At 45.8% G+C, this 23,429-nt stretch overlaps 3 protein-coding genes across 3 annotated transcripts in view; 2 read left to right on the top strand and 1 right to left on the bottom strand.

Moving 5' to 3' along the window:
- Positions 1-13,751, bottom strand: part of LOC101785129 — a 16,582-nt gene extending 2,831 nt beyond the window's left edge. Inside the window, exon 1 of the mRNA XM_004986877.2 lies at positions 13,615-13,751. The gene's annotated coding sequence lies outside the window, so the exon portion shown is untranslated. The remainder of the gene's footprint in view (positions 1-13,614) is intronic.
- LOC101786844 (probable trehalose-phosphate phosphatase 9) lies at positions 2,821-5,163 on the top strand. Its single transcript, XM_004984129.3, has 6 exons — positions 2,821-3,212; positions 3,335-3,475; positions 3,609-3,680; positions 3,976-4,071; positions 4,206-4,562; positions 4,678-5,163. Exons 1-6 carry the CDS (start codon positions 2,973-2,975, stop codon positions 4,813-4,815), a joined length of 1,044 nt encoding a protein of 347 aa, XP_004984186.1. The 5' UTR covers positions 2,821-2,972; the 3' UTR covers positions 4,816-5,163.
- LOC101785244 lies at positions 10,846-21,991 on the top strand. Its single transcript, XM_004984124.4, has 16 exons — positions 10,846-11,280; positions 13,628-13,732; positions 13,814-14,088; positions 14,175-14,423; positions 14,489-14,607; positions 14,704-14,802; positions 14,977-15,085; positions 15,172-15,306; positions 18,281-18,719; positions 19,275-19,382; positions 19,473-19,747; positions 19,831-20,079; positions 20,173-20,288; positions 20,925-21,020; positions 21,111-21,216; positions 21,564-21,991. Exons 1-16 carry the CDS (start codon positions 10,878-10,880, stop codon positions 21,702-21,704), a joined length of 3,024 nt encoding a protein of 1,007 aa, XP_004984181.2. The 5' UTR covers positions 10,846-10,877; the 3' UTR covers positions 21,705-21,991.
- Positions 21,992-23,429: the final 1,438 nt, after the last annotated feature.

The following is a 23,429-nucleotide window of genomic DNA, read 5'->3' as shown; positions in this document are numbered from 1 at the left end:
GGGCCAGCGTAGTGTGTGTTTGGTTACATGGCTTAGATCTAGTCTGGTTAGAATCTAACCTGGCTTAGCTAGTACGCTCGATTCGGGCGTACTAGTGTAGTCTGACTTAGGTGCTCTTTTTCATTGCACTAGCCTGACTATGTACTCTGAACAGATAACCAAACAATCACAAGCTGCATTAGACTAACCTGGTTAAGAACTTAGCCAGGCAACCAAACACAACCGTAGGCTACAGAGAGTCAGTCATGCATGCAGAAGCAGCGGCTACCTTTCCTTCAGAGTCAAAGTCACGTAGACAGCACAGCAGAGACTTGGACTTCTCCGTTCCTCACAAGTTGCAGAGCCAGGAACCAAAAAGAAACAGTATCCCACGGTAGAGTACTGGGACAGAATCAATGCAGTAGTTTCACATGCAATTTGAATATACAAGTGACTCGCAAAACACAAGTCTAAAGTTCTGACAAAGCAGACTTTGTATGCATATGCGTACAATTATGCTCGCATACAATTACACTAAAAAAACTAGGAAAAAAAAAGGGGTTGGCGTGGAGGGGTAGTGACCTAGAAACTGTGACTTTGACGGTCTCGCTCTCGACCAAAGAATCTTCCAAGCATCGTGCATTTGAATATTGCATTGCTTTGGTGGCCCCAGACCCGGCCCAGAGCAGCCTAGAGAGGTGCACGATGCCTCTGAAACTTCTACGTCCGTGACGTTTACAGTGTTCAAGATCTTCCCTCTCTCGACGAGCAAGAATCAAAACAGATCCATCTTATGGACCAAGGTAGGGCTAAGGAGCAACAACCATGATGTCATGGCACACCAGGCAGGCTCTGGTTTTCCTTGCGAGGGAATGGATGAGATGCCATGCACTCGTTGTGCCTATGACACGTGGGTCCAGGGTCCACATGTCAGGAAGGGAATGCGTGCCATTTGATGAATTTACCATTCTGCTTATATAGCCGTATTTTGTAAATTTTTTTTGATATATAAAGTAATGTGGACATCCAATTCTAGAAGGGTGTGCTTCCTTGATTTCTTTTTTGAAGAAAGGAACAGTTGGTGTGGTGTGATGGTGTCCACGACAGGTGAAACAGCCCACAGATGCACAAGGGGGTTTTCCTATGGGCGTTAGTTAGGGTAGGGCTGTCTGTTGTCTTGAGGGGAGCCTCCCGGAAAGGTCACTCACGGCTTCCCCCTCAAAAGGTTAGGTTAGTTCATGCCTTGGGAAACAAAAAACTGAGTTGCTTTTTTTGCTTATAATCAAATCTTGTTCAAAAGTTAGCGAGCTAAAGGTGCCGAACTTATTCAAAAAGTAAGAAAGGGAGAGAGATTTATGTCAATTTAAGCAGCATTGTTTATCCTTTCCAAAGTTGGTAACATGCTACATTTGGCTCGTAAATATGTTGCCGTACTCTTCCAATTTAAAGATGCCTCATTTATTATTATTTGCTGATCAAACGTTTCTAATTTCGACCATGTGGACAATATAGATGTTACTAAAATCACCAATCAAAAGTATTTATTGATAATATCTATAATTTATTTCAAATGTCAGTTTTTGCACAACAATTATTACTAACTAAAGTCTTAGCTTTGTAGACTATGTTAATGTTCTACCCCTTCGTCCATGAATACAGGCATGTACTTGGACAAATGCTTGTCCAGGTGCATAGTCGAAAATACTTACATTTGTAGAGAGAGAGAGAGAGAGAATAACTGGAGATAGCAGCATTTGAGAAAACTTGTGTTTTTCTAAATTTCTCTAGTGTTGGGTCCTTTATTTTTCCAAAGAAAGACAATACCTACTTACTATGTTCATGTGACTAAATGGGTCATTATCAAAATTTCCAGGCCATCACGCCTTTTTTTCTTTTTACCAGAGTGGATCACATTTTCTTGAAGTAAGTATGAATAAAAATTAAAAACATCTCAGTGGAGTCACGGAGAAAGAATACACTCCCACGACAGCGAGAGGAGAGGTTCGGGTAGGAGGAGCCAAGACAGGAACAGGAGCGCAATTGCTCGGCGCGTGCGACCGTTGCGGGCCCCACATCCATGTCGACGCGGCCCCGCCACCCACTAGCTCCCGGGGGGAACACGTGGACACACGCCGGCGCCACGCGGGGCCCAGGGCGGCGCGTCCGGGCTGGCGCCGCTGCGAGGACGCGTGGAGGGAGACAGCGCAACCGGTGACCGGATCCGACGTGTCCGGTCCCTCCCCGGCCGTGGGGCCCGCCACCTCCCCCCCTTCCTGTTGCGAAATTGCGACGCCCCGTTAGTTAAAGCGGTTGGTGTGTTGGTTAACGCGAAGGTTTTTTAGTGTATAGCTGCCTGAGACTTTGGATCCTTCGGCCTCCTTCCTTGGCTGCAAACCTTGACCAGATCAACAGCTGACTTTTGCTGGGTGTTTTGTCTTCTTTTTTTTCCTTTTTTTTTAAGAAATGCTTCATCAGAAAGTAAGTGCATCAGAAAACAAAAGTCCTAGATTATTGTTAGTTCAAAAAAAGAGTACTAATTCACACTGCCCATATTTTTTTGGAATGCATTTTCATACTTCTGAGCTACCAAAATTCAGCAATAGAAAAATGAAGGTCTGATGAACAAAAAAAAGATGAGGAAGAAGGGTCCCACACAAATACCCCTTGTGATTTCCTGAGGTGCGTGTCTCTCAACAACCCAGGGGGCAAGAAAACTCTCGTGTGTTTGGGCAAAAAAAAAAATAGGGAGGAAAAAACAGGCACCGAAAAGGGTTGGGCAGGCCTGCCGCCCCCCTTCCCCTACCTATAAATAGCCCTCCCCATCTCCCCCAAACTCCCCCACACAGCCCTTGCTAGAAGCATCCTTCAACAGCTTGAATCGGCAAATCCAGCGCCTCTCTCTTGCTCTTCCAATCCCACACCTCTCCCTCCAGCCACCGCCACTGTTCTTGATCCATCGGTGGTGGTCGGTTGCCGAGTAGCCATCAGTGACCATGACGAAGCACGGCGTGGTGCTCGGCCCCGAGGACGCCGTCGTCGCGGCGGCGGCGCGGCATTTCTCGTTCCCGCCGCCGAGGACGGGGGGCGACTCGTGCCGGAAGCTGGCGGCGCAGGTCGACCTCGGCGCCGCTGTGATGGGGTCCTGGCTCGACTCCATGAAGGCCTCCTCACCCAGGCACAGGCTCATGGCGCCCCTGGCCGGCGCCGCCGACGCGGAGCACGACGACTGGATGGTGAGTAAAAATACACGCCCGCCGCTTAGTCAAACGCGGAACCAAAACATGTTCTTGGTTCCGATTGGCAGCCAAATCCTTGGCGCTGGGGAAAAAAAATTAAATGCAACCGTCCTGTACAGGAGCGGCACCCGTCGGCATTGGAGCGGTTCGAGGCGCTGGCGGCGGCGGCCAAGGGGAAGCAGGTCGCGGTGTTCCTGGACTACGACGGCACGCTGTCCCCGATCGTCGAGGACCCCGACCGCGCCGTCATGACCGACGAGGTGCGTTATCCTCTGTTCATCTTCCTCCTCCTCGCATCTGACTAGCATGCATAGGAAAGCAGAGCATGCTCTGCTGCCCAAAGCATTTTGGCATCCATCCTCTGACGCCGACCCTGTCAAACTCTGGACGCAGATGAGGGAGGCCGTTCGCGGCGTGGCGGCGCGCTTCCCGACGGCGATCGTCAGCGGGCGTTGCCGTGACAAGGTACACACACATTTCTCTTCCTCGCTGAAAAGTCCGTCCCTTTCCTCGGCCTCTCACCGCCACACACACACGCACAATCCAGCAGCCACCGGTAGCTGCTCACGGGGCCAGAGGAGAGGCGCGAGCTAGCTAGAAGCTCCTCCACTTGGCGCGAGCTCTCCCTTTTCTTCCCCCTTTTACCACCCCCCTTGCGGCGGCCGGCCATTAGTGTTCGGTAGCCTGCCGGACCCTGCTGCCATACTCGGTGGCGACGGCGACGTGCGTGAGGACGACGCTGACGTGCTGGTTCGTGCAGGTGTTCGGCTTCGTGGGGCTGGAGGAGCTCTACTACGCCGGGAGCCACGGGATGGACATCCGAGGGCCCACCGCCGACCCCAACAACCACGGCAAGGTAAATTTACATCATCTCCTCATCCATCCTTGCAAGCAACAAGGTTTTACTACGGTGAAAACGACACGCTTAAGCTTCTTCCTCCTCGAGCTGTTTCACTGATGGAGCCTCTCCTCTCCTCGGTGCTCTGCCAGCCGGCGGCCGAGTTCCTGCCGGTGATCGAGGAGGCGTACGCCGCGCTGGTGGGGAGCGTGGAGGCGTCGATCCCGGGCGCCAAGGTGGAGAACAACAAGTTCTGCCTGTCGGTGCACTTCCGCTGCGTGGAGGAGGCTGCCTGGGGCGCGCTCTTCGAGCGGGTCCGGGCCGTGCTCCGGGACTACCCGGGCCTCCGCCTCACCCAGGGCCGCAAGGTGCTCGAGGTCCGGCCCATGATCAAGTGGGACAAGGGCAAGGCCCTCGAGTTCCTCCTCGACGCGCTCGGCTACGCGGAGCGCAGCGACGTGTTCCCCGTCTACGTCGGCGACGACCGCACCGACGAGGACGCCTTCAAGGTACGCCGCCGCCGCCGTATCTCCGGAGCCTGAAATCTTCTGCTGCTGAAAAAAATACTCCTAGGAAATATTCTGCCTCTGACGACGGTTCCATTCCACGGTTTGTGTCGGGCAGGTGCTGCGCAGCCGGGGACAGGGCGCTGGGATCCTCGTGTCCAGGTTCCCCAAGGAAACCGCCGCGTCTTTCTCCCTCCGCGACCCGGCCGAGGTCAGGGACTTCCTGCGCAGGCTCGTCGACGCCAACGCCACCTGAACCCATCGTCGAGATCACCAGCTCGACGTCTAACTCGATCGGCGGCTACCACCTCCCTCCCTCCCTCCAGAGCGGAAGAAAACGCTCTTCAGCTTGTTAGGAGAAGAAGAGCGTCGTTCATAGAACCTGCTAGCGTTTTCCCATGTCCCCAATCCTTTTTGTTTTTATCTTTATTTTTTTGTTCCTGCTGCTGCTGCTGCTGCTGTTGTTTGAGTACCATCACCATTAGGCCTCGGCTGCTGGGAAGGCTTCTATTTTCGCGCCTTCTCGCGAGGCACTGTAACTAGTTGCTTTTGTATCATGGGGAACTGAGAGGAATCAATGGAATCCACATTCAGAATTCAGTCTTCCTCTGCTCGTGTTCTTCAGACTTGCGACCTCGATGACGGTCGTCCATCAGAGTTTGATCTCTGTTTTTAAGGGGGTGAACACCCTATTAAAATTTAACACCTATCACATCGGATGTTTGGATGCTAATTAGGAGTACTAAATATAATTACAAAACTAATTGTACATATGGAGTATAATTCGCGAGACGAATCTCCATAATTTGATAATGTGGTGCTATAATAACCATTTGTTAATGATGGATTAATTAGGCTTAATAGATTCGTCTTGCGAATTAGCACAAGGTTCTGCAATTAGTTTTATAATTAGCTCATGTTTAGTCCTCCTAATTAGCATCCGAACATTCGATGTGACACTGTTAAAGTTTAGCATCTCGTATCCAAACAGTCCCTAACAGTGTTCATTATCGCTGCTACTTTTGGCAATTGTCGGTGGACAGCGGCACGAAACCGAAAACTAGAGGTCGAGAGCACGGGACGGCCACAGTGCTCTTGCGTTTGTGACGTCCAACAGTCTCCTATAAATGCGACATGCGTTTGTCAAAAGGCTTGGAGCAGGTCCCGAAACATCGTATGCTTGAGCACAGGGACCCGTAGCTTTCCGAGAGATTCAGCGGGGAGCCAATCTTCAGGCCAGAAAATGGTCAGGTTCGTTCGTCAGTAGCAGACTTCTTTTTTGTGGAAGGGCTGTGGCACTTCTTCTGCAAGCTTTGATGATGCTTCACTCCCAGAAGACAAAACTGCACGCGCTTAGCTGTTGCATTCCCAGGGGTAACTGAACGGACCATACGGTGAAAACCGGCATGGTGTATTGTCGTAATTTAGGATACGGCATGTGCGATCGTCGTTTCTTTTTCATCTTTTTGGTTTGTCATTGTCGACAGTACCCCATGGACGCAACGTGCACCTGTCGCGATACTGTTTACATGAATGCAACAAGAACGGGTCACTGCTTCTTTTCTATGGATTATTCGACGGCATGCGTAAAGTCGACCTCTAGAGTGACAGATAAAAACAAGGTGAAGAAGCTTGGAATTTTGAAGAGTATAAGAACATGTAGCAAACTGCTCCAGAACTGTACGCCACCGTCATCACTGATTCATCAGCTACCATACTTCCTTGCAGTGTTCCCATGTCGTATTCAGAGCGAAATTCCGCTCGGGAAATAAAACAAGTTATGGACGCTTTCCTCGGTCAGAAGAAGATCGATCGCAACCGAACTAAACGATGGACCCTGTTTTTCTCTTTTTCAGTCAGACAGAAGATGAGTCAGCCGCGACACGGACTTCCTTTGGAGAGCACGTCGGCGCCGCGCCTCGCCTCGCCTTTGTGCGTCGTGTCGCTTGCATCGATGGCTTAGCGTTCTCGCAGATTCAGACGCCGGGATCGATCGATATGGTCCCTGCGCCGCAGGCATCGGTGTCCGCCCAGCATCCGCACCACGCCCCGCCGTCGCGATCGCTCGCCATCAACGAGAACGTGCAGCTAGCCGAGGCGGACGCCGCGCGCGTTGGTGCCGGCGCGGCGTCGTCCCGCGCGCCTTGGAGATCTTCGCGTCCCCGTCGTCTTCTTCGCTCGCCAGTCGCCACCATACCGACGCCGACGTTCAAGGCAGCAGCCATCAGCGGCACGTACCGGCCGGAGGATGGGGGCCGGGCGAGCAGATCCATGAGGGGGCAGGCAAGGCAATGAGTGAATACGGCGGATGGGGGCCGGCACGTTGCGGGAGCCCATGCGGCGTCGCGATCGGCGGAAAGGAGCGGTCCAGCGCCGCGGAGCGTGTCGTGTCATTGGCAGCAGCAGGCAACCCAAGGAGCTTGCTGCATTGCATTGGTTGGCAGTTGGCACCGTCAGAGCGGAGGCCTAATTCAGAGAGAGCGCGACGTCTCGTCTCGCGCAGGCGGCAGGCTCGGCTGATCGATCTCAAGTTCTGAACACACGCAGCGATCAATGCCACAAACTGCTCCCGGAAAGCGATCGCAGCATGCGTACCACGCCGGCCGGACAGCAGCGATACCCTTGGCAGCGACTAATCGTGCGTACCAATATACGGTAGTTTACGTGTAAATGGAATCCGGTCAAAAGGATTGCAGGGATCGGATGCGATAATCCCCGGTCAGTCTTCACGACGACCACGCACGCCTGGGTGTGGCCGATTCCAACGCAGCATGCGCGTTACTGATTGGTCCGTTCCCGTTCCTCCGTTATGAGTACATGTTCTTCCACGAGGTTGAGCTCCATGGCTGCTGCTGAGGCGCAGGCGTGACGTCACGGCCGGATGCGTAAGCTTCTCTGGCTGGTACAGCGCAGCGAGGATCAGTTCACATCGGCCTGCGGCGAAAAGCAGGGCCACTTTTGCATTCATCAGTGGTGGGTGCGGTAGACGTAGATCATCGCTCTCCGGCTCCGATCCATCCAGACGAAAACAAATGATGGGCGCCATCTGTCTTAGGGCGCCTCTCTTTCCACGGTTGCTTAGCGCGGCGGGATCGCCTCGATCGGCGCCAATAAACAACGGCGGAGGATCCGTGTCACTCGCCGGGGCTACAGCGATCGGAGCCAGTAGCCGTCACATGCCGGCCGGCCATCCTCCTCAGCTGCGGCGGCTAAAGCCTGCAGGTTTCTTTAGCGGGCACGCCAGTGCCTACGCCGCCGCAGCGCACGTGGCTGACCCCGGTGGTGGTCCTCGGCGGGCTACCGCGGTGGCGCGGCCGGGCGGCCCGGCCGGCGCAGTGGCCACGCACGCACGCCAGGAAAGGCGGCCGGCCGGCGACTAAAGCACCGGGACGGCGAAAGAGGGTTAGGCTAGAAAAGGGGACTGTTTCTAGTGTGGTTTGATCGCGCGTGTGTGATCGGGACTGATGGCATGCGTCGAGCGAGTCCATCAGAGTGGATAGAGTGTGCTAAACTCCGGCAATGTTACTAGTGTTGCGACACATCAGTGAGACATTACTACCGTTCCATTGATACATTACCATCCGGAAGAACGAAAAGATGACCGATGGGTACGTGCCGTGTGGCTTCGTGACATGCGGATTAAAGGTGGAGTACACTTGTCGATCGCCAAACTCTTGCAGCTGGCCTCATGGCGTGCTCTCTTTGGTATGCCAAGAGAAGAGCCCAAGGGGCGATGGCGACGTGCTCGTCGTTACAGTCCTTCAGATTCTACCTCGTGCTACTCTCGGATCTGCTAGCAGTAATGTCCACTTTCTCCACTGAACAAGAGCATAATGTTTGGCCTAAAAAAACTAGCGATATATTTGTTTTGCTTTAAATCAAAGTATTTGTTGTGTTTAACTTCCTCCAGTCATCCCCCTAATGTTTTTTAAAAAATCGCACCATCTATCCAGTTGAGTGTTTTTCTTTTCTTTTTACTTCATAAAGTGAGGTGTCAGTGGTAGCAAATATCAAGGGAACACATAGTAAGCATACGCAAGAAACTCCAAAGACCTCGCGACAAGTTTGTAGCACGTGTTTCCTTCTTTTTATGATTAATCTGGTGATTGGCTCACGTACTCTTAATCTGCTTTGCCTTTATTCAAAGAGAAAAGCTAAGGATGAAACTGATTGTGCTGAATCAGACCAATAACCCGAGACTCCTTTTCCTTTGTTTTTTTTTCTCCTTTAATGTGCAGGTGAACCTTTCTAAGGGAAGTTTTTTGGGGTGCAGCTTTCAGTAAAGGAATGTAAAAAACGAAAAAGTGGGAGGAAGAAACATCAAGCATGAAGGTGGGTGATAAGCAAGTGAGAACGTACAGTCATAACAGACAGGCTCATTTTTCCTCTCTCTTCTCCAACCTGCTCAATTCAGCGGGGCATGCCAAATTGGAAACGGCCGGCTCATACCATTCAGAGTATGGTACACCTACAAACAAATTACTATTAAAGAAAAGATCTGTTTATATGGTGATTTGAACTTACCAATCGAAAGGTTTCACGTGGTGGTAGCTGTTATTTCCACAGCAACAACTGTTTTTGTCTGTGAGACTCCACCATGCTGCCAGCCTACCGCTAGTACTAGTACAAATGTTGTAAGGCCGAGACTAGAGCAGGCCAATATATCAAGTCAAAGCCAGCCCAAAAGACATACTCTTCCAAATCACGATATACAGTTGTTTTTAGAAATAAAGAGCCCATCAGGGCCCCCTCATTCCATTTTGTTCTCTCTCTTTTTTTCATTTTCTTCTACTCCTTAATTCTTATGATTAATTAAGGTCTATCGTATACATTTTTGTTTTTTTTCATGCCACTCAAAAAAAGTTTAAATGACTTGAAATAAGAATCTGCACAACCTAATTCAATAATTGGAATGAACTTTATTCAATTTTATTGAACCTGTGTAAAAAATACATCTGGGGAACTTGCTGATCAGAACACTGGTGGAGATCGGTGACCTGATCTAAACTTGCTCTGACGCTCTCGACGTAGTGCTGTATAAGTTTGAGTCTGATACCACAATTCTGTTTCTGGCGGACTTTTTTTTTTTGCTTGAAGCGCGAGATGTGCACCCAGTACTGTAATTGCTTGAACCTGTTTTGGTCCGGTTGCAAATGCATAAAAGCCCTGGAATTTCTAAAAAAAAAATGAGAACAAAAACTACCGTGACAGATCCAGTTTTTCATGCCACTTCATTTTCTGTTGTTCTAAGAATGATTAGGCATGTGGTAAGTCTATTTGGGCTCCACCACGGCAGCGCACCTCTCAGTCTGAGTCCAAGTCCATCTTACCAAAATGACAGGCCTAACACTAACAGTAACTGCGCACCGATAAAGATAATGGCCATAATTAGTAGCGATTACTAAAACAATATGAACCATGTACAGAGTAAGTACATTATGTGGTACCCTATTGGACGGATCGGATAAGGAAGCTGCAAAAACAGGCACGGAGCATCTTCCATCCTACTCATACAGCAGTGCACTTCAATGGATATCTAGTCGAATCTGTGGTGCCATACAGTGCTAGGAAAAGGAGAAGAGAACAAGATACCTGATGCTGATGCAAGGCCAATTGATTGTTGATTCATTCGCCCTTTAACAATACAGATTCCGGTCAATTTCTGGCGTGGGTCAATTGACGTGAACCATGTAAAGTTTCAGTCGCTATGGTAGCTTCTGCTTGCTTGGCAGATCCTGGAAGATGAATGATATTAGAACTCGGGTGCTAGGAAATAAGAAGAATGATGCAAAGTTCATAACACTGTTGCGTGCAAAATCAGTCCTTCGAGCACAAATTCCTCATTCCCACTTGTGGTCGGATGGAACAGATTCCAATCGTCCACACAACTTTAAAGTTCAGAGTACCAAGTAGTATCGTACCCACATTGGGATGCTCCGTCTAATATCTTTACCAAAGTATTCTGATCTAAAAAAAATGCAAGCATATTGTATCTTTTGTATATTATTTTTCATTCTTGACTGAAACATCCATACACCTTCATTTTAGAATTAGATCAACCCAACTAACCGAGCAAGGCACTAAATTTGGAGCACAAAATTTAAACAAAAAGACATCATGCGTTTCTCCCTATGCACATTCAAGAATCAGTTATCGCTATATAAGGCTGTTATGTGGTCATATCCTTGGCATGATCCAGTATTCCAGCGTATCTATTTCTAACCAAACCCAACAAGATAAAGATGACGATCATATATGGCCCCCTCTATATAAGACCCTTTCAACTAATCCAGAGTAGGCCAAACAAAAACACCGGCCATGGGCAATTGTTGGAGGTGTTCTCCTTTGGCCTCCAAGATCAGAAGAGATGCATTTGCCATCCAATTCTTCTGCCTCATACTCATACAAGCGTCACTTGCGGATGAGGCTGGTCGACTGCACGAGTTCTCCAGGTCAAGAATGGAGATGCAGCATGATCGAATAGACAATAAAATGCTTACAAGTTGGAGCATGGATCATCCAATATATGTGGGTCCACAAGATGGGCTGAAAAAGGTTGATAAGATCAGTGAGCTTCCTGGGCAACCGGGAAAGGCTGTCTTTGATCAGTATGCAGGCTATGTCACAGTTGATGCAACATCTGGGAAGGCCCTCTTTTACTACTTTGCAGAGGCTGCTGAGGAACCATCCACCAAGCCATTGGTCCTGTGGCTGAATGGAGGTAAGGAACCAATTGCTATGTGGTTTATTTCGTCAGACAAATGTTCTTCTATGCTCTGCTTAGATGTTGCTTTGTGCTCACTGTATTTTATCAGTTGCAGTCTGGCAAAAAGGATAGTTGTCCTAACCATCCATCCATACAATCATGGTTTCAAGGTTCAAAATTGAAATACAGTTGGAACTTGCTACAGATCAGTACCAACTAGTTTTCCCCCTCCTGTTCTAATGACCTACCAGTGGTTTACCAAATACAAAACATCCACAGGCATTTATTGGAAGAACTGACAATTGATGGTGTTAGTTGCTGCTTAAGTAAATGTCACCACCAAGAGTGCGCAAAATCACGCAAAGAGCAATAAGCTGACAGTCTATCATACCTAGTATCAACCTTAGCTTGTCGAAATGGAAATGGAGCTGGCTATTATTTACTTCTACAGGACACATGTAATTCTTCTACAGATTGTTAAGCCGACTGATCTAGTATGATGCTCGAAGTTGATCCTTTGTTGGATGCACTAATCCTTGATGCCACACAATAGATTTTAATTTTCAGACTCTCCAAGCTCTGCAAAGCCTTAATTGATTTAGTATGTCGACTAACCAAAATAACGGCGGCAATCATAAATCTTCATGACCATTTTTTTTGTTTCATAACTTACTCATTGTTCACCTTCACCGCATGGTTATCAACAGCTGCATAAACTCAGGTCATTGCTCAATAGTTCTGTTTATTAATAATTCGCACAGTAATATCTTGAAACATACCTTCGTCATCATACCGCTGATAAAGATAAGTGCATGGAAAATAAGTGGAGAGGACAAAAAAGAACTACATTTTATATAGAAGAATATTACAGATGAACTATAATCCTTTCTGTTGGGGGAATGGCCCAGCCCACGTAGGAAATGGGCCTTGTGTGAAAGCCCAAGGGCCTACTTGTAAATTACGTACCCACCAGGGGCATGGTGGAAAATTTCTATCCCCTCCCTTCTCTATATAAAGGATCCAAAAGGTCATGAGAAGGGGACTCACTAGACCTCTCCCCATTTGCTCCTATGTTTCTCCGCCTTGTCCCTCTCATTTCCACCCTTCTACCCTCCTCCCTCTCTCTCTTCCCTGTTTGGAGGAGTAACATCCCCAACACTTTCATTTGTAGGAAATGATACATAGAAGCTTGATAACAAAGGAAGTTATTAAGATGGGCTGTGTCCAGCATAAAATTTGACAGCACCTAGTACATGATGAAATAGTTCTGAACTATTCAGCTATAAAAAGATTCCAATTAATCAAGTTATGCACTTGGCTCTGTAAGTGAGAACCATTTACACATTACCTTATAATCCGGTAAGTTAATCTATGATATTGCTAAAAACTTGCTTCTGTTGAAGAATGAAAATATGGAAAATCAAAAAAGCAAACTGTTGTCAAAATTTTCTTTTGATTATATACAATTTCCCTGCCAGCAGCGTGGGAGAGGGTGATGAAAATAGTATTATGGGTCAAGGCAACACGAGGTGGAAACAAGAGGATGGAGTGGGTGCAGGGAAGCGGCATGGAGTCACATGGAGAGGAGGGAGCAGAGGAAGGTGAGCGGAAAGGAGAAAGGGAAGGAGGAAACATTCAAGATGAGAACAGGGAGAGAGAGAGGTGATATTGTGGGATCTCCAGAGGTGACTCATAGAGATGGAGTAGGCATCAGGTAGGAGAAGGGTTGAGGCACAATGAATGGGAGTGCGAAGTGGAGGAAATCTTAGGCGTGCTTGGTTCCCCGCCACAGTGCCCCGCGCCACAGCACAGTCAACAGCAAAAGGAGCCCGTGGCTGTGGCACTGGTTTTCCCCGCCACAGGCTGTGGCGCGCCGCACCGTAGCGTGGCAGCCCGTGGCTGGGAACCAAGCACGCCCCTTATCTAAAGCTAGAGCAACCTCATCCACCAAGCAGATAGCTGTCACCCCTCCAAACTTGACCTGGTGGCACTCTCCGTTGCCTCACTTTCCTTCTGCTTTCATAATTTTATATCTACTCCTATATACTAAGATAAGATATTCGGTACTGTGCTGCTTGTCCTTCCTGTGAAAGTTTGGTTGAGGGTTACTCTGTTTAAAATTCACGGATAACAAAGTGTTTCACATATAATATATTTTTCACATTAAATGCTAAGGATTGCTCTATTTGTATGTTGTGTACTTTGTACTTGCACTCCTTAGCTACTGATCTCAATTGTTCACAACTTAACCTTTTCCTTAGCATATTTAGACATATATTCCTGAAAAAAAATCACATGGACAACAATTCCACCATATGATATTCTTTTTGAAATTACAGAAAGAATTACCTTAAAATTTCAGGGCCTGGTTGTTCTTCTCTGGGAGGTGCTATGCTTGAAATTGGACCATTCTTCGTCAACAGAGATAACAAGACATTATCCAGAAACAAATATGCCTGGAACAATGGTAGGCTGATTCCCACAAGGTTACATATGGCAGTTAACACTCTTAATACCTCTGTGCTGACAGATCATTCCTGGATGACAGTGGCAAACATGCTCTTCCTTGAGAGCCCTGCTGGTGTTGGTTTCTCATATTCGAACAGAACATCAGATTACAATAACACTGGTGACAGGAGCACCACAGCAGATGCATATACTTTCCTCATCAACTGGCTTGAGAGGTTCCCGGAGTACAAGGGCCACAGCTTCTTTATAACTGGTGAAAGTTATGGTGGCCACTACATACCACAGCTTGCCAACACTATTCTGTCAAATAACAAAATCATGAACATCACTATGATCAATCTCAAAGGAATTGCTGTAAGTTTCAAACAAAAATAGTTAGTACTAAGTAATGCTTCCATGGATAGAGTCAGACTATATACTCAATCACTTGTTGGAAACAGATTGGAAATGCGTACCTCAATGATGACACGAACACAAGAGCGACCATCGATTACTACTGGACACATGCTATGATCTCCAAAGAAACTCACAAAGCAGTCCAGGAAAATTGCAGTTTTAATGGAACATACACAGGACTCTGTAGAACCGCGATAGAAGCAGCTAATAATGAGAAGGGCCTCATTGATCAGTCCAACATCTATGCATCCTTCTGCTGGGATGCTTCTGCTCCCCGACAGCATCATGCCTCGGTAAAAGTCATCTCGCAGATTTTAAACAAATTCACTTCTCCCAAACTGATTGTATGGTGTTGCAGGTAACCAACACTGACCCCTGCGCCAGTTACTATATGCGATCATATCTGAACCGCCAAGAGGTGCAGAGAGCATTTCATGCAAACACCACAGGATTGAAGCAGCCATGGTTGGATTGCAGGTGAAAGAAACATAACTGATATTCTTTCAAGTATTTCATAATAAAATTTAGCCTTCTGGTTAGTTAACAAAGTCATATATGCTTTCTGAGCACCAGTCATATCATTTCTCCTGAAAATTGGAAAGATGCCCAAGTCTCTATGCTGCCATCTATTCAGCAATTAATTTCAAGTGGAATAAGAACATGGCTGTATAGGTAAGTCCACAAGCATTACAAAGGGCCTGTTTGGATATGGGTCATTTGTATCGAAATCCTTATGATTTAGTTCAACTTTGATCAAATTCCCCCCAAAGTAGAGTACTCCCTTCATGGAAACACCTCCCTACAAGTTTAGGCCACCCTACTAAGAATGACTTATTTTATCTTCAGTGGTGATATTGATGCTGTGTGTCCAGTGACTTCAACACTGTATTCATTAGACATCCTGGGGCTGCAGATAAACTCACCATGGAGGGCATGGTATTCTGATGATGGTGAGGTATGAATTACAAACCAAATGGTATGGTATAACCATTTGTTGTCATGTAGGATTCTGAAACCCGTTGTTTCTTTATGAAATGGCAGGTTGGAGGCTATGTGGTTGAGTACAAAGGTCTGGTATTTGCAACGGTCAGAGGAGCTGGACATATGGTTCCTACCTACCAACCCCAAAGGGCGCTCACCTTGTTCTCGTCATTCCTGCAAGGGAAGATGCCCCCTGAATGATTAGAACTTTACAAGGTTCTGTTCTTTTATTGTTATAACAATGAAAGATACACCGGAGTTCATCAGAAAAAATAATAGAAACATACTAGCCAAACATAGTAGACTTGCTTGCATTGAAGGAGATTATTACAACAAATGAACATTGTACTCTGAATCATCTAAATTCCACAAAAAGCCTAAGCCTAAGCAGTTCTGATGAAATACTAATCATGAAATGGTCGCATTTTTGCGCCAGATATAGACCTCTTATAGCTTATGATTTGTAGATGTTTCGAGTTTCACATTTAGTACAACAGAATTGTACCTACAGGAAATGGTGGAAGGAGGTGTACGTTTGTGGATGTTTCTCATTCGTGGTTCCAATGAATTTCAGTTGGATAAACACAAACTTTATTAAGGAGAAGAAAGTAGCAGAGCATAAACTTCTACAGATAAATTGTACAATTATATCCTTGAACACCATTATGGGCATGTAGTCCCTCCGATTCAAAATAAATGATGTTATGGGCATCAACACAATGTGATACCTGACTAAAAATTTCTTTAAAATGTGTCATTTCAAATAAAGATATTTAAACACTATGGAAGTACTTTCCGTTATGAATCTAGTAGCATCTACCTTATATCATAAATGTATGTCATTCTTTGTATATTGATGGTCGAAGTTAAAAATATTTGACCGGCAGGAATTATAAAACAACATATATTTCGAATCAGAGGGACTAGCTTCTTATACTTGGTGTACCCTCACTGCTGTATTTTTCCATGGACCACTAGATGGTTCTTTAGAGCAGCATCTAAGGAGGCCCATCAAGCAATCCAACAGCAGAGAGTGCTTTGGTTTGCTCAAGAAAAAGTATGGGCAGGTTCCTTACCAATCTGCAACATACAGAAGTCAAACGACAAAAAAAAAAGAGTTGACTTTGACCCCCATTGGTGTTGGGGAATCTTTTTGGCATGGCCACTAAAGGATGATTTTGATGGTATTTTTTGTACAGAGTAAACTTGACTTGACTATAGTTTTTTATTTATTCATAATGGTAAACATATGAACTCATAAGGGACCAGAATACAACAGTAGGAAATATTCCTTGCCTTTCTAAGCCTTGCTCTATCCATCTTCCTTCCTTGCTCACTTCTCTCTTTGACAATATGTGTTGCCTTGGAAGGCATTTTGCATATGTGCACTACTAGAAAGTGGATTCCCTTCTAAAGTTGATGCCTCCTGTCCCATCAACTCGTTTTTCAACTCTAATCCAAAGTGGGTCCACTCAGTGCATGACAACCAACCGAAATGAAAAATAAGGAGAGAAATACACTAATACAATGGTTATATGATGCCCGCATAGATTTGAGGTAGGAGATGGTCTATTCAAAGGCAGCATAGGAACCTTATGAATTGTACACAGCCAGCAAAAAGAAAACATAGCTTAAAAAGAAAAGACACAGGAGACTATACTTTTCCTAAAAGATTTTTATTTTTCAGGTTTCCTTTTCCTGAAGAGGGGCTACTGTCAACAGTCAATGGCAGTTTGGTGAAAATATTTGTTCCATGCCCACAGCTCAAGTTTGGAATCTACCTTTCTACAGGAAAGTTTCAGATGAAAGGGCAGGTTGCTTGAAAGCCACACCACAAGAACAAAATAGAATGTGCCCACATACTTGCAAGGTGGATCAAATTATTCTTTTGAAGATACATGAGATGGAACATGGAAGTAACATTCAACTTGATTGAAGTGGAAATGACAAGGTGTCAACTGCTGATGCATCAATACAGTGATGGTGCTGACAAGATGCTATCAACAAGTCACCTCCAAGTAGTGGGTATAAATGTGCTTTTTTGCTTCAAGGAAAATTATAATGCTCAAAGAGAGCAATTTTGGTCGACAGCATTGTGATTACTAAACCAATTGAAAGCAGCAGTACAAAAGAATCATGAATCCTTATTAAATTTCACAAGTTTTTTTTATCAACAAAAGTCGAGACTCAATTTAAGAGAATAACAAGTCAAGCCACACAGAAACTAAGAAACAACATATTTTCCTATGATAATGACCATTGCACTAAGCCAGAAGTCTGACTTCAACCAGCTCTGTGGGATGGCTGGATTATTGCTTCAAATACACTTTTACAGTTTACAGTGCTCCTGTTAAAAGGCACTCGCGAACGAGCCTCTAGCTGAGTTGGTTAGGTGGCTCTAGTAGCACTCCTCAGGTCCTGGGTTCGACTCCCCGTGGGAGCAACTTTCAGGCTGGGGTTAAAAAAATCCCCTCGTCTGTCCCACACCAAAGCATAGGTCTAAGGCTCGGCCCAGGTCGTTGGTCGTCTCACACGGGCTACGGTGCCACTATGTAAGGGTAGGGCAGGGGTTCGGGGGTTTTCTCGACCTGCGTGAGGAGGTCTTCTTCTTCTTAACAAAATGCCCGGGGGCTGTCTTACCCCCCGCAGATCGAGTTAAAAGGCAATCAGAAGCAATGGATGCAGTGCAACCCCTTGGTTAGACTAGGGACCACAACAGAAAGGCACACTAAAGTAAAGATGCCTGGGAATCTTGGCAGAATATAACCGAGTGAACAAGAAGCTTATGAGGAGCTACGATACTAAGAAAAATAAAGTCAAAGATCAAGATACACACAGTACACATAACCAATTTTGTGATGGATGAGGCACCCTCAATCTGATTTGCATACATTTTCCTTTTCTTTCCCATATAATAAGTGTAATTGAACCAGAGATGGCTCTTGTGCCTTTCTAGGAATTGTGCTGACTTTGTTAGGTCGCAGCCAACAAAAAGAAACTTAGAATTTCAATTGAACACCATTGGCATTACTAATATAGATGCCATCAGAAAGAGAGAATATTTAGAGCTTTAAGTCCAACTTGCGCGGAAAAGTCAAAGAATCAATCATATTATGGTTTCCTTGGAGGACTCTTCAACTGTATTGCAAACAGAATGTCCCCTCTATAAATAAAGATTGACCAATGGCAACCTAGCACAAGACACCAAACACCCATGCACACGCTTCCTATCAAAATGAAAAGAGGCCTCCTGATACTTTGGTCCTTGTTCTACTCCAGTGCTGCAAACATAGCCACTAGAAACCAGGCCAACCAGCCTCTTGAATTTGATCATTGGATATTATCCAGCAAACATGTTCAAGGAAAACAAGACTCGACTTTGAAGAATGGAACTAGTCCCTCAGTGCATAGAGGTAGAGACCCAAAAAATAATCTACAGGAGCAGGATAAGATTGTATCGATGCCAGGGCAAACAGGGGTAGTAGAATTTGGCCAATATGCAGGATATGTCACGGTGGATGCAAAGGCTGGAAGGGCATTGTTCTACTACTTTGTTGAGGCTCCTCAAGATCCCTTGGACAAACCGCTAGTCCTATGGCTAAATGGAGGTATGCACACTGACTCTGTTGACCGCAATTTGTAACACATTTTAGTGCATAAACAAAGCACCTCATATTTCTGTGGAGTTCTTTCTTCAAGATTTTTTTTCTCTCGAACACGCAGGAGAGCTGCGTATCATTATATTAAGAAGAAAAAAGGGGAAGAGCCCTTACAGCACACACACACACACCCTCGGAGTTTTACAGGAAAAAAGCACGCCTGGTAAAACAAAAAAATGACCAACACTTCCAGCACCTAATCCGGTCCAAGGGTGAGGAGGTAGGGAATACCTCTGGCCCCGGCCAAACCCCACACATGTAATTCCTCACCAGCGAGCATTAGAGCTCTAGCTAGGTTAGGAGATACACCATCAAACACACACCTAGTTCTTTCTTCAAGATGCTGTTATAAACTTTTTTAGGTCTATTTGTCTGCCATAATGAGGGTCAAAGTTGGAAAAAATCACGTCAATGATACTAGAACATATATCATCTATGTTTGCAATGCTGCAGCAAGATGCCTAGATTTCAAAGAATAAGATGAAACACTTACTGGATCTGCAGGGCCCGGCTGTTCATCCTTTGGATCTGGGGCCATGCTTGAACTTGGTCCTTTCTCTGTCCGTAATGACAACAAGACACTGTACAGGAAAAGGCATGCATGGAACAGAGGTAAATCACTTTAAACCTTCACTGGACTAATAATCAAATAAGTTAGTTGGATTAACACCTATGTGTTCCATTGTTGATCCATAAATGCAGTGGCCAATATGCTGTTCGTTGAGATCCCAGCTGGTGTTGGGTACTCATATTCGAACACTACCTCAGATTATTATAATACCGGTGACCAAAGAACCACAGACGATGCTTATACCTTTATTGTCAATTGGCTAGAGAAATTTCCTGAGTATCGGGACCGTGATTTCTTCATAACTGGTGAGAGCTATGCGGGTCACTATATACCAGAGCTTGCTAATCTGATTGTTTCTAAGAATAGAGCCAGCAATGCAACTAATGTCAAACTTAAAGGTGTTGCGGTAAGTTTTCAGCAATAGCTGCTTCTGTAACTTATAAGATCGGTAAATTCCTAACCAATGGTAACTCTGTAAAACTTGATCAGATTGGAAATGCAGACTTGGATGACAATTTGACTCTAAGAGCATCGTTTGACTACTATTGGATGCATGCTATGATTTCTAGAAAAGCTTACAGAGCCATCAAGGATAAATGTGACTTTAATGGGACATACACTAAAGATTGCCAAAATGCCATGAACTTAGCTACCCAGGAAAAAGGAAATGTTGATGACTATGACATCTATGCACCAACATGCCATGATGCCTCAAATCCTTCTAAATCAAGTGACTCGGTATACAGCACCAACCATAAGTTTCACATATATTTTTTTTAATTCCCTTTCTATATGATCCTTCAGATACTGAAACTTTTGGTTTACTTTCAGCTAGTGGGCGATCCATGCACAAACCACTATGTTTCCTCTTACCTAAATCGTCCTGAGGTCCAAAAGGCACTCCATGCAAACACAACAGGGTTACACTACCCATGGATGGATTGTAGGTATGTGGATTGAATATCCGAATATGTTTATCATATTTGTCTCCAATTTATGTGCAATTTTAGACCATACCCCTTATGCGACCCTATTAGCGATCTGGTATTGGCTTTGCTAAAGCAATCTGGAAAGGTAGATGCTTTATGTACAAACAATAACTTATATAAGCCACAGGAACAGAATACTTATATATCTTTTCTTGCTCACTTCTCAGTAGCATTAATAATAAAAAATTAGCGACAGCCTCTACAAGCCAACCATCAAAGAGTATGTGAACCACAGTTGACAATAATTATTCCTTTAGCATAAATATGCAAAAAAGGTTCTGAAGCCTATGTTCTGCCCCCTCAGCAAACAACTATTTGAAATCACAAAGATATTTAACCCATTCAGTCAGGGGAAAAGCAAAGGTGAGTCTAGGGCCACATGCACTGCATATCCACACCATTAAGTATGCATCAAAATGCACGCATTCCAATTCATCCTCAATGGTGTGAGAGTGTGCACATGCCCCAGTGCATACTTATTTATACCTTGAGATTTTGTTCAGTTTCAAGTAAACCTCTTACTAGATTAGCAATTGGGCATCAAGGAGAATAGTACAGCATTTTTATGATTAATTCTATGTTTCCTTCAAGCAGTCAGCATGTATTTGATAATTGGAAAGATTCACCAGAGACAATGCTGCCATCAATCAAGAAACTCATTTCAAGTGGCATTAGAATATGGCTGTACAGGTACATTGTTCAGCTTCATGTGTGACAAAATACTTAGATTAACATGCTACATAAAAAAACTGTGATTTAAACTCTACCATTGTGTATCAGTGGTGATATGGATGCCGTGTGTTCATTCATTTCGACACAGTATGTGCTGGACATTCTTGGACTTCCAATAGAAACATCTTGGCGTCCATGGAGCATCGATAATGAGGTACATAGCCCAGTGTTCATCCGATAATGAAAAATGAATATCAGCATTCATGTCACAGGATTCCTTTGGATCAAGTTGTACATGTGCTTCCTGCAAAAATAAAAAGAAGAGGATGATCCATCATGTTGCTTGACAAAATGATCACTAGTACCCAAAGCAATTTGATAGCCAAGTTACTAATCTCTTAAAATACCAAAATGGAAATAAGTTTGAACATAAAACTGTCCTGGTTGAGATGCAGTTGACACAAAAGAGCGTGCATTCTGAAACATCATAGATGCATTATTTCGTCTAGAAATAGCTGTGAACAATTAATATCGGTTCTCTAATCTTTCATTAAACGGCAGGTTGCTGGCTACGTCATTGGGTATAAAGGCCTGGTCTTCGCAACAGTCAGAGGAGCCGGGCACATGGTCCCATACTACCAGCCTCGCAGAGCATTGGCACTATTCTCATCGTTCCTAGAAGGGAAGCTCCCTCCGCACTGATCCAATAAGCTAGCAGGTTTTGTGATTGCCATTTGCACAGTATCTTCCAGCCTATGGAATCATAGGCAGTCCATAAGGCCTTAGTATACTACACTTGCAGCTTGGCTTTAGTTTAATTTCCAAGCGCAGGTGAAGGCAATTATGTAATTCTGCTTTGATTGAGCGATTTGGAGTGTAGCAAGGAGCCCAGTGAACTCTGGTTTGTAGCTAGCATAAGAAAAGAAGCTCAATCAAGTAGTACTAAATCCTGAACACATTTTAAGCATGTTCAATTGTTCCACCGAGAACCAAACGGTGTCAGTGTTAACGCCATCACTGGGCCTGGATTGGAGATGGAGAATTAACGCGCCGTAGAATCCAGGTATCCGCGCATTGAAAAAAAAAGTGGGGGCATTCCGCATTCAGAACTTCCGATGTCAGGAGGGAGGGCTGGGAAGACATATATCGGGAGTCAGGTCGCGCTGTGCCGCTGTGTGGGTGAGGGAAAGAGTAGGGAGGGGCGAACCTCGGAGAAGGGGTGGCGACCGCAGAACGGCACTGGCCACCGTACCAGCCCGCGACGGAGGAAGACGGGGGGTGGCGATCGGCGCGTCGCCGACTCCGCCTCGCCTGCTGACCGGGGTAAACAACCACCCGGTGGCGGAACCACCGATAGGGCAAGGTAGGTCGGCCGCCCTACCTAGCCCCGCGCCCCCGCCAGTGAGAAGCCCACGCCCTCCCTCCGAGAGCCTCTGACGCGCCGCCGTCAAGCGCTGCCGGTGCCGCGTTGGTTTCGCTGCCTGCGTAGGGCCGTAGGGGCGTGGCTGCGTCGAAGGATTGCCGCGTTGATGCCGGTTTTTTTTTTTTGAAGGATGTTGATGCCGTTTTGGGGAGACGACAGCCCACGAAGAGGTATGGGCTGAATTGGGCATCCTCGATCGCCACTCTCTCGGGGGGTTGGGCCTTCTGTTAGAAAGAAAGGATGGTTGTGTCCAGGATATACAAAGTTTCTTAGTTAATGATTTTGAACACTTCATTAGGACCGAGCAGTGTCCATATCTTGTTCATTGAAAACCATTAATCTTTTGTGTTAACTATTCAAGCCTCCAATTTGTTAATGTGTGAGATTCGACAAGAAAAAAATGTTCAAAAACTTTTAAGCTTTAAATAACCAAACAAAACCTATCCTCTTAGCTCAAATTGAGTGGGGGTGATCGTCCGATTGATTGTAATCATCCACTCTATTTGCCAACACGGGAAATAACCCGACAATCCCGAGATGAAAGGAAAATATGGAGCATTACTCTTCAACGAGTATACGAGAGGAGGGGAAGCATAAAATAGGATGTCAAGTTACTAGCACAGTTCTTTTAGCTGTCAGATTAGTAAATCCCGTTCCGCTAAAGATACTACACTACAAAAGATACCTAACATCATTTGAGCTAAAAGGTACCTCGTCTCGCTTTTTTTTCTAGCACAGGAAACAAGGATCTTATCAACCCTGACAATAGCTCTCTCATAGAAGCGAGGCAAAGGTCCGAGGTGGCAGTGGCAAACCCAGCAGCCAGACGAAGCCTGAGCAAACTACGAGCCATCTCCCTTCCACTCTAGCAATAGAAGAGAACAACTAGACCCTTGCAGGTATGCCTAGGGTGGCCGGGCCTTGGATCCGTCCCTGCTAAGCAGGTGGTCTTATCTGGCTCAGCGAGGCAACATATATATAATCCTGATGAATAGTATACCGAG

The sequence above is a fragment of the Setaria italica genome, chromosome IX (genome assembly GCF_000263155.2).
Source record: "Setaria italica strain Yugu1 chromosome IX, Setaria_italica_v2.0, whole genome shotgun sequence".
In the NCBI taxonomy this organism is placed as follows: Eukaryota; Viridiplantae; Streptophyta; class Magnoliopsida; order Poales; family Poaceae; genus Setaria; species Setaria italica.
The sequence above is the reverse complement of the archived record's forward strand: the minus strand, read 5'-3'. Positions and strand labels throughout refer to the sequence as shown.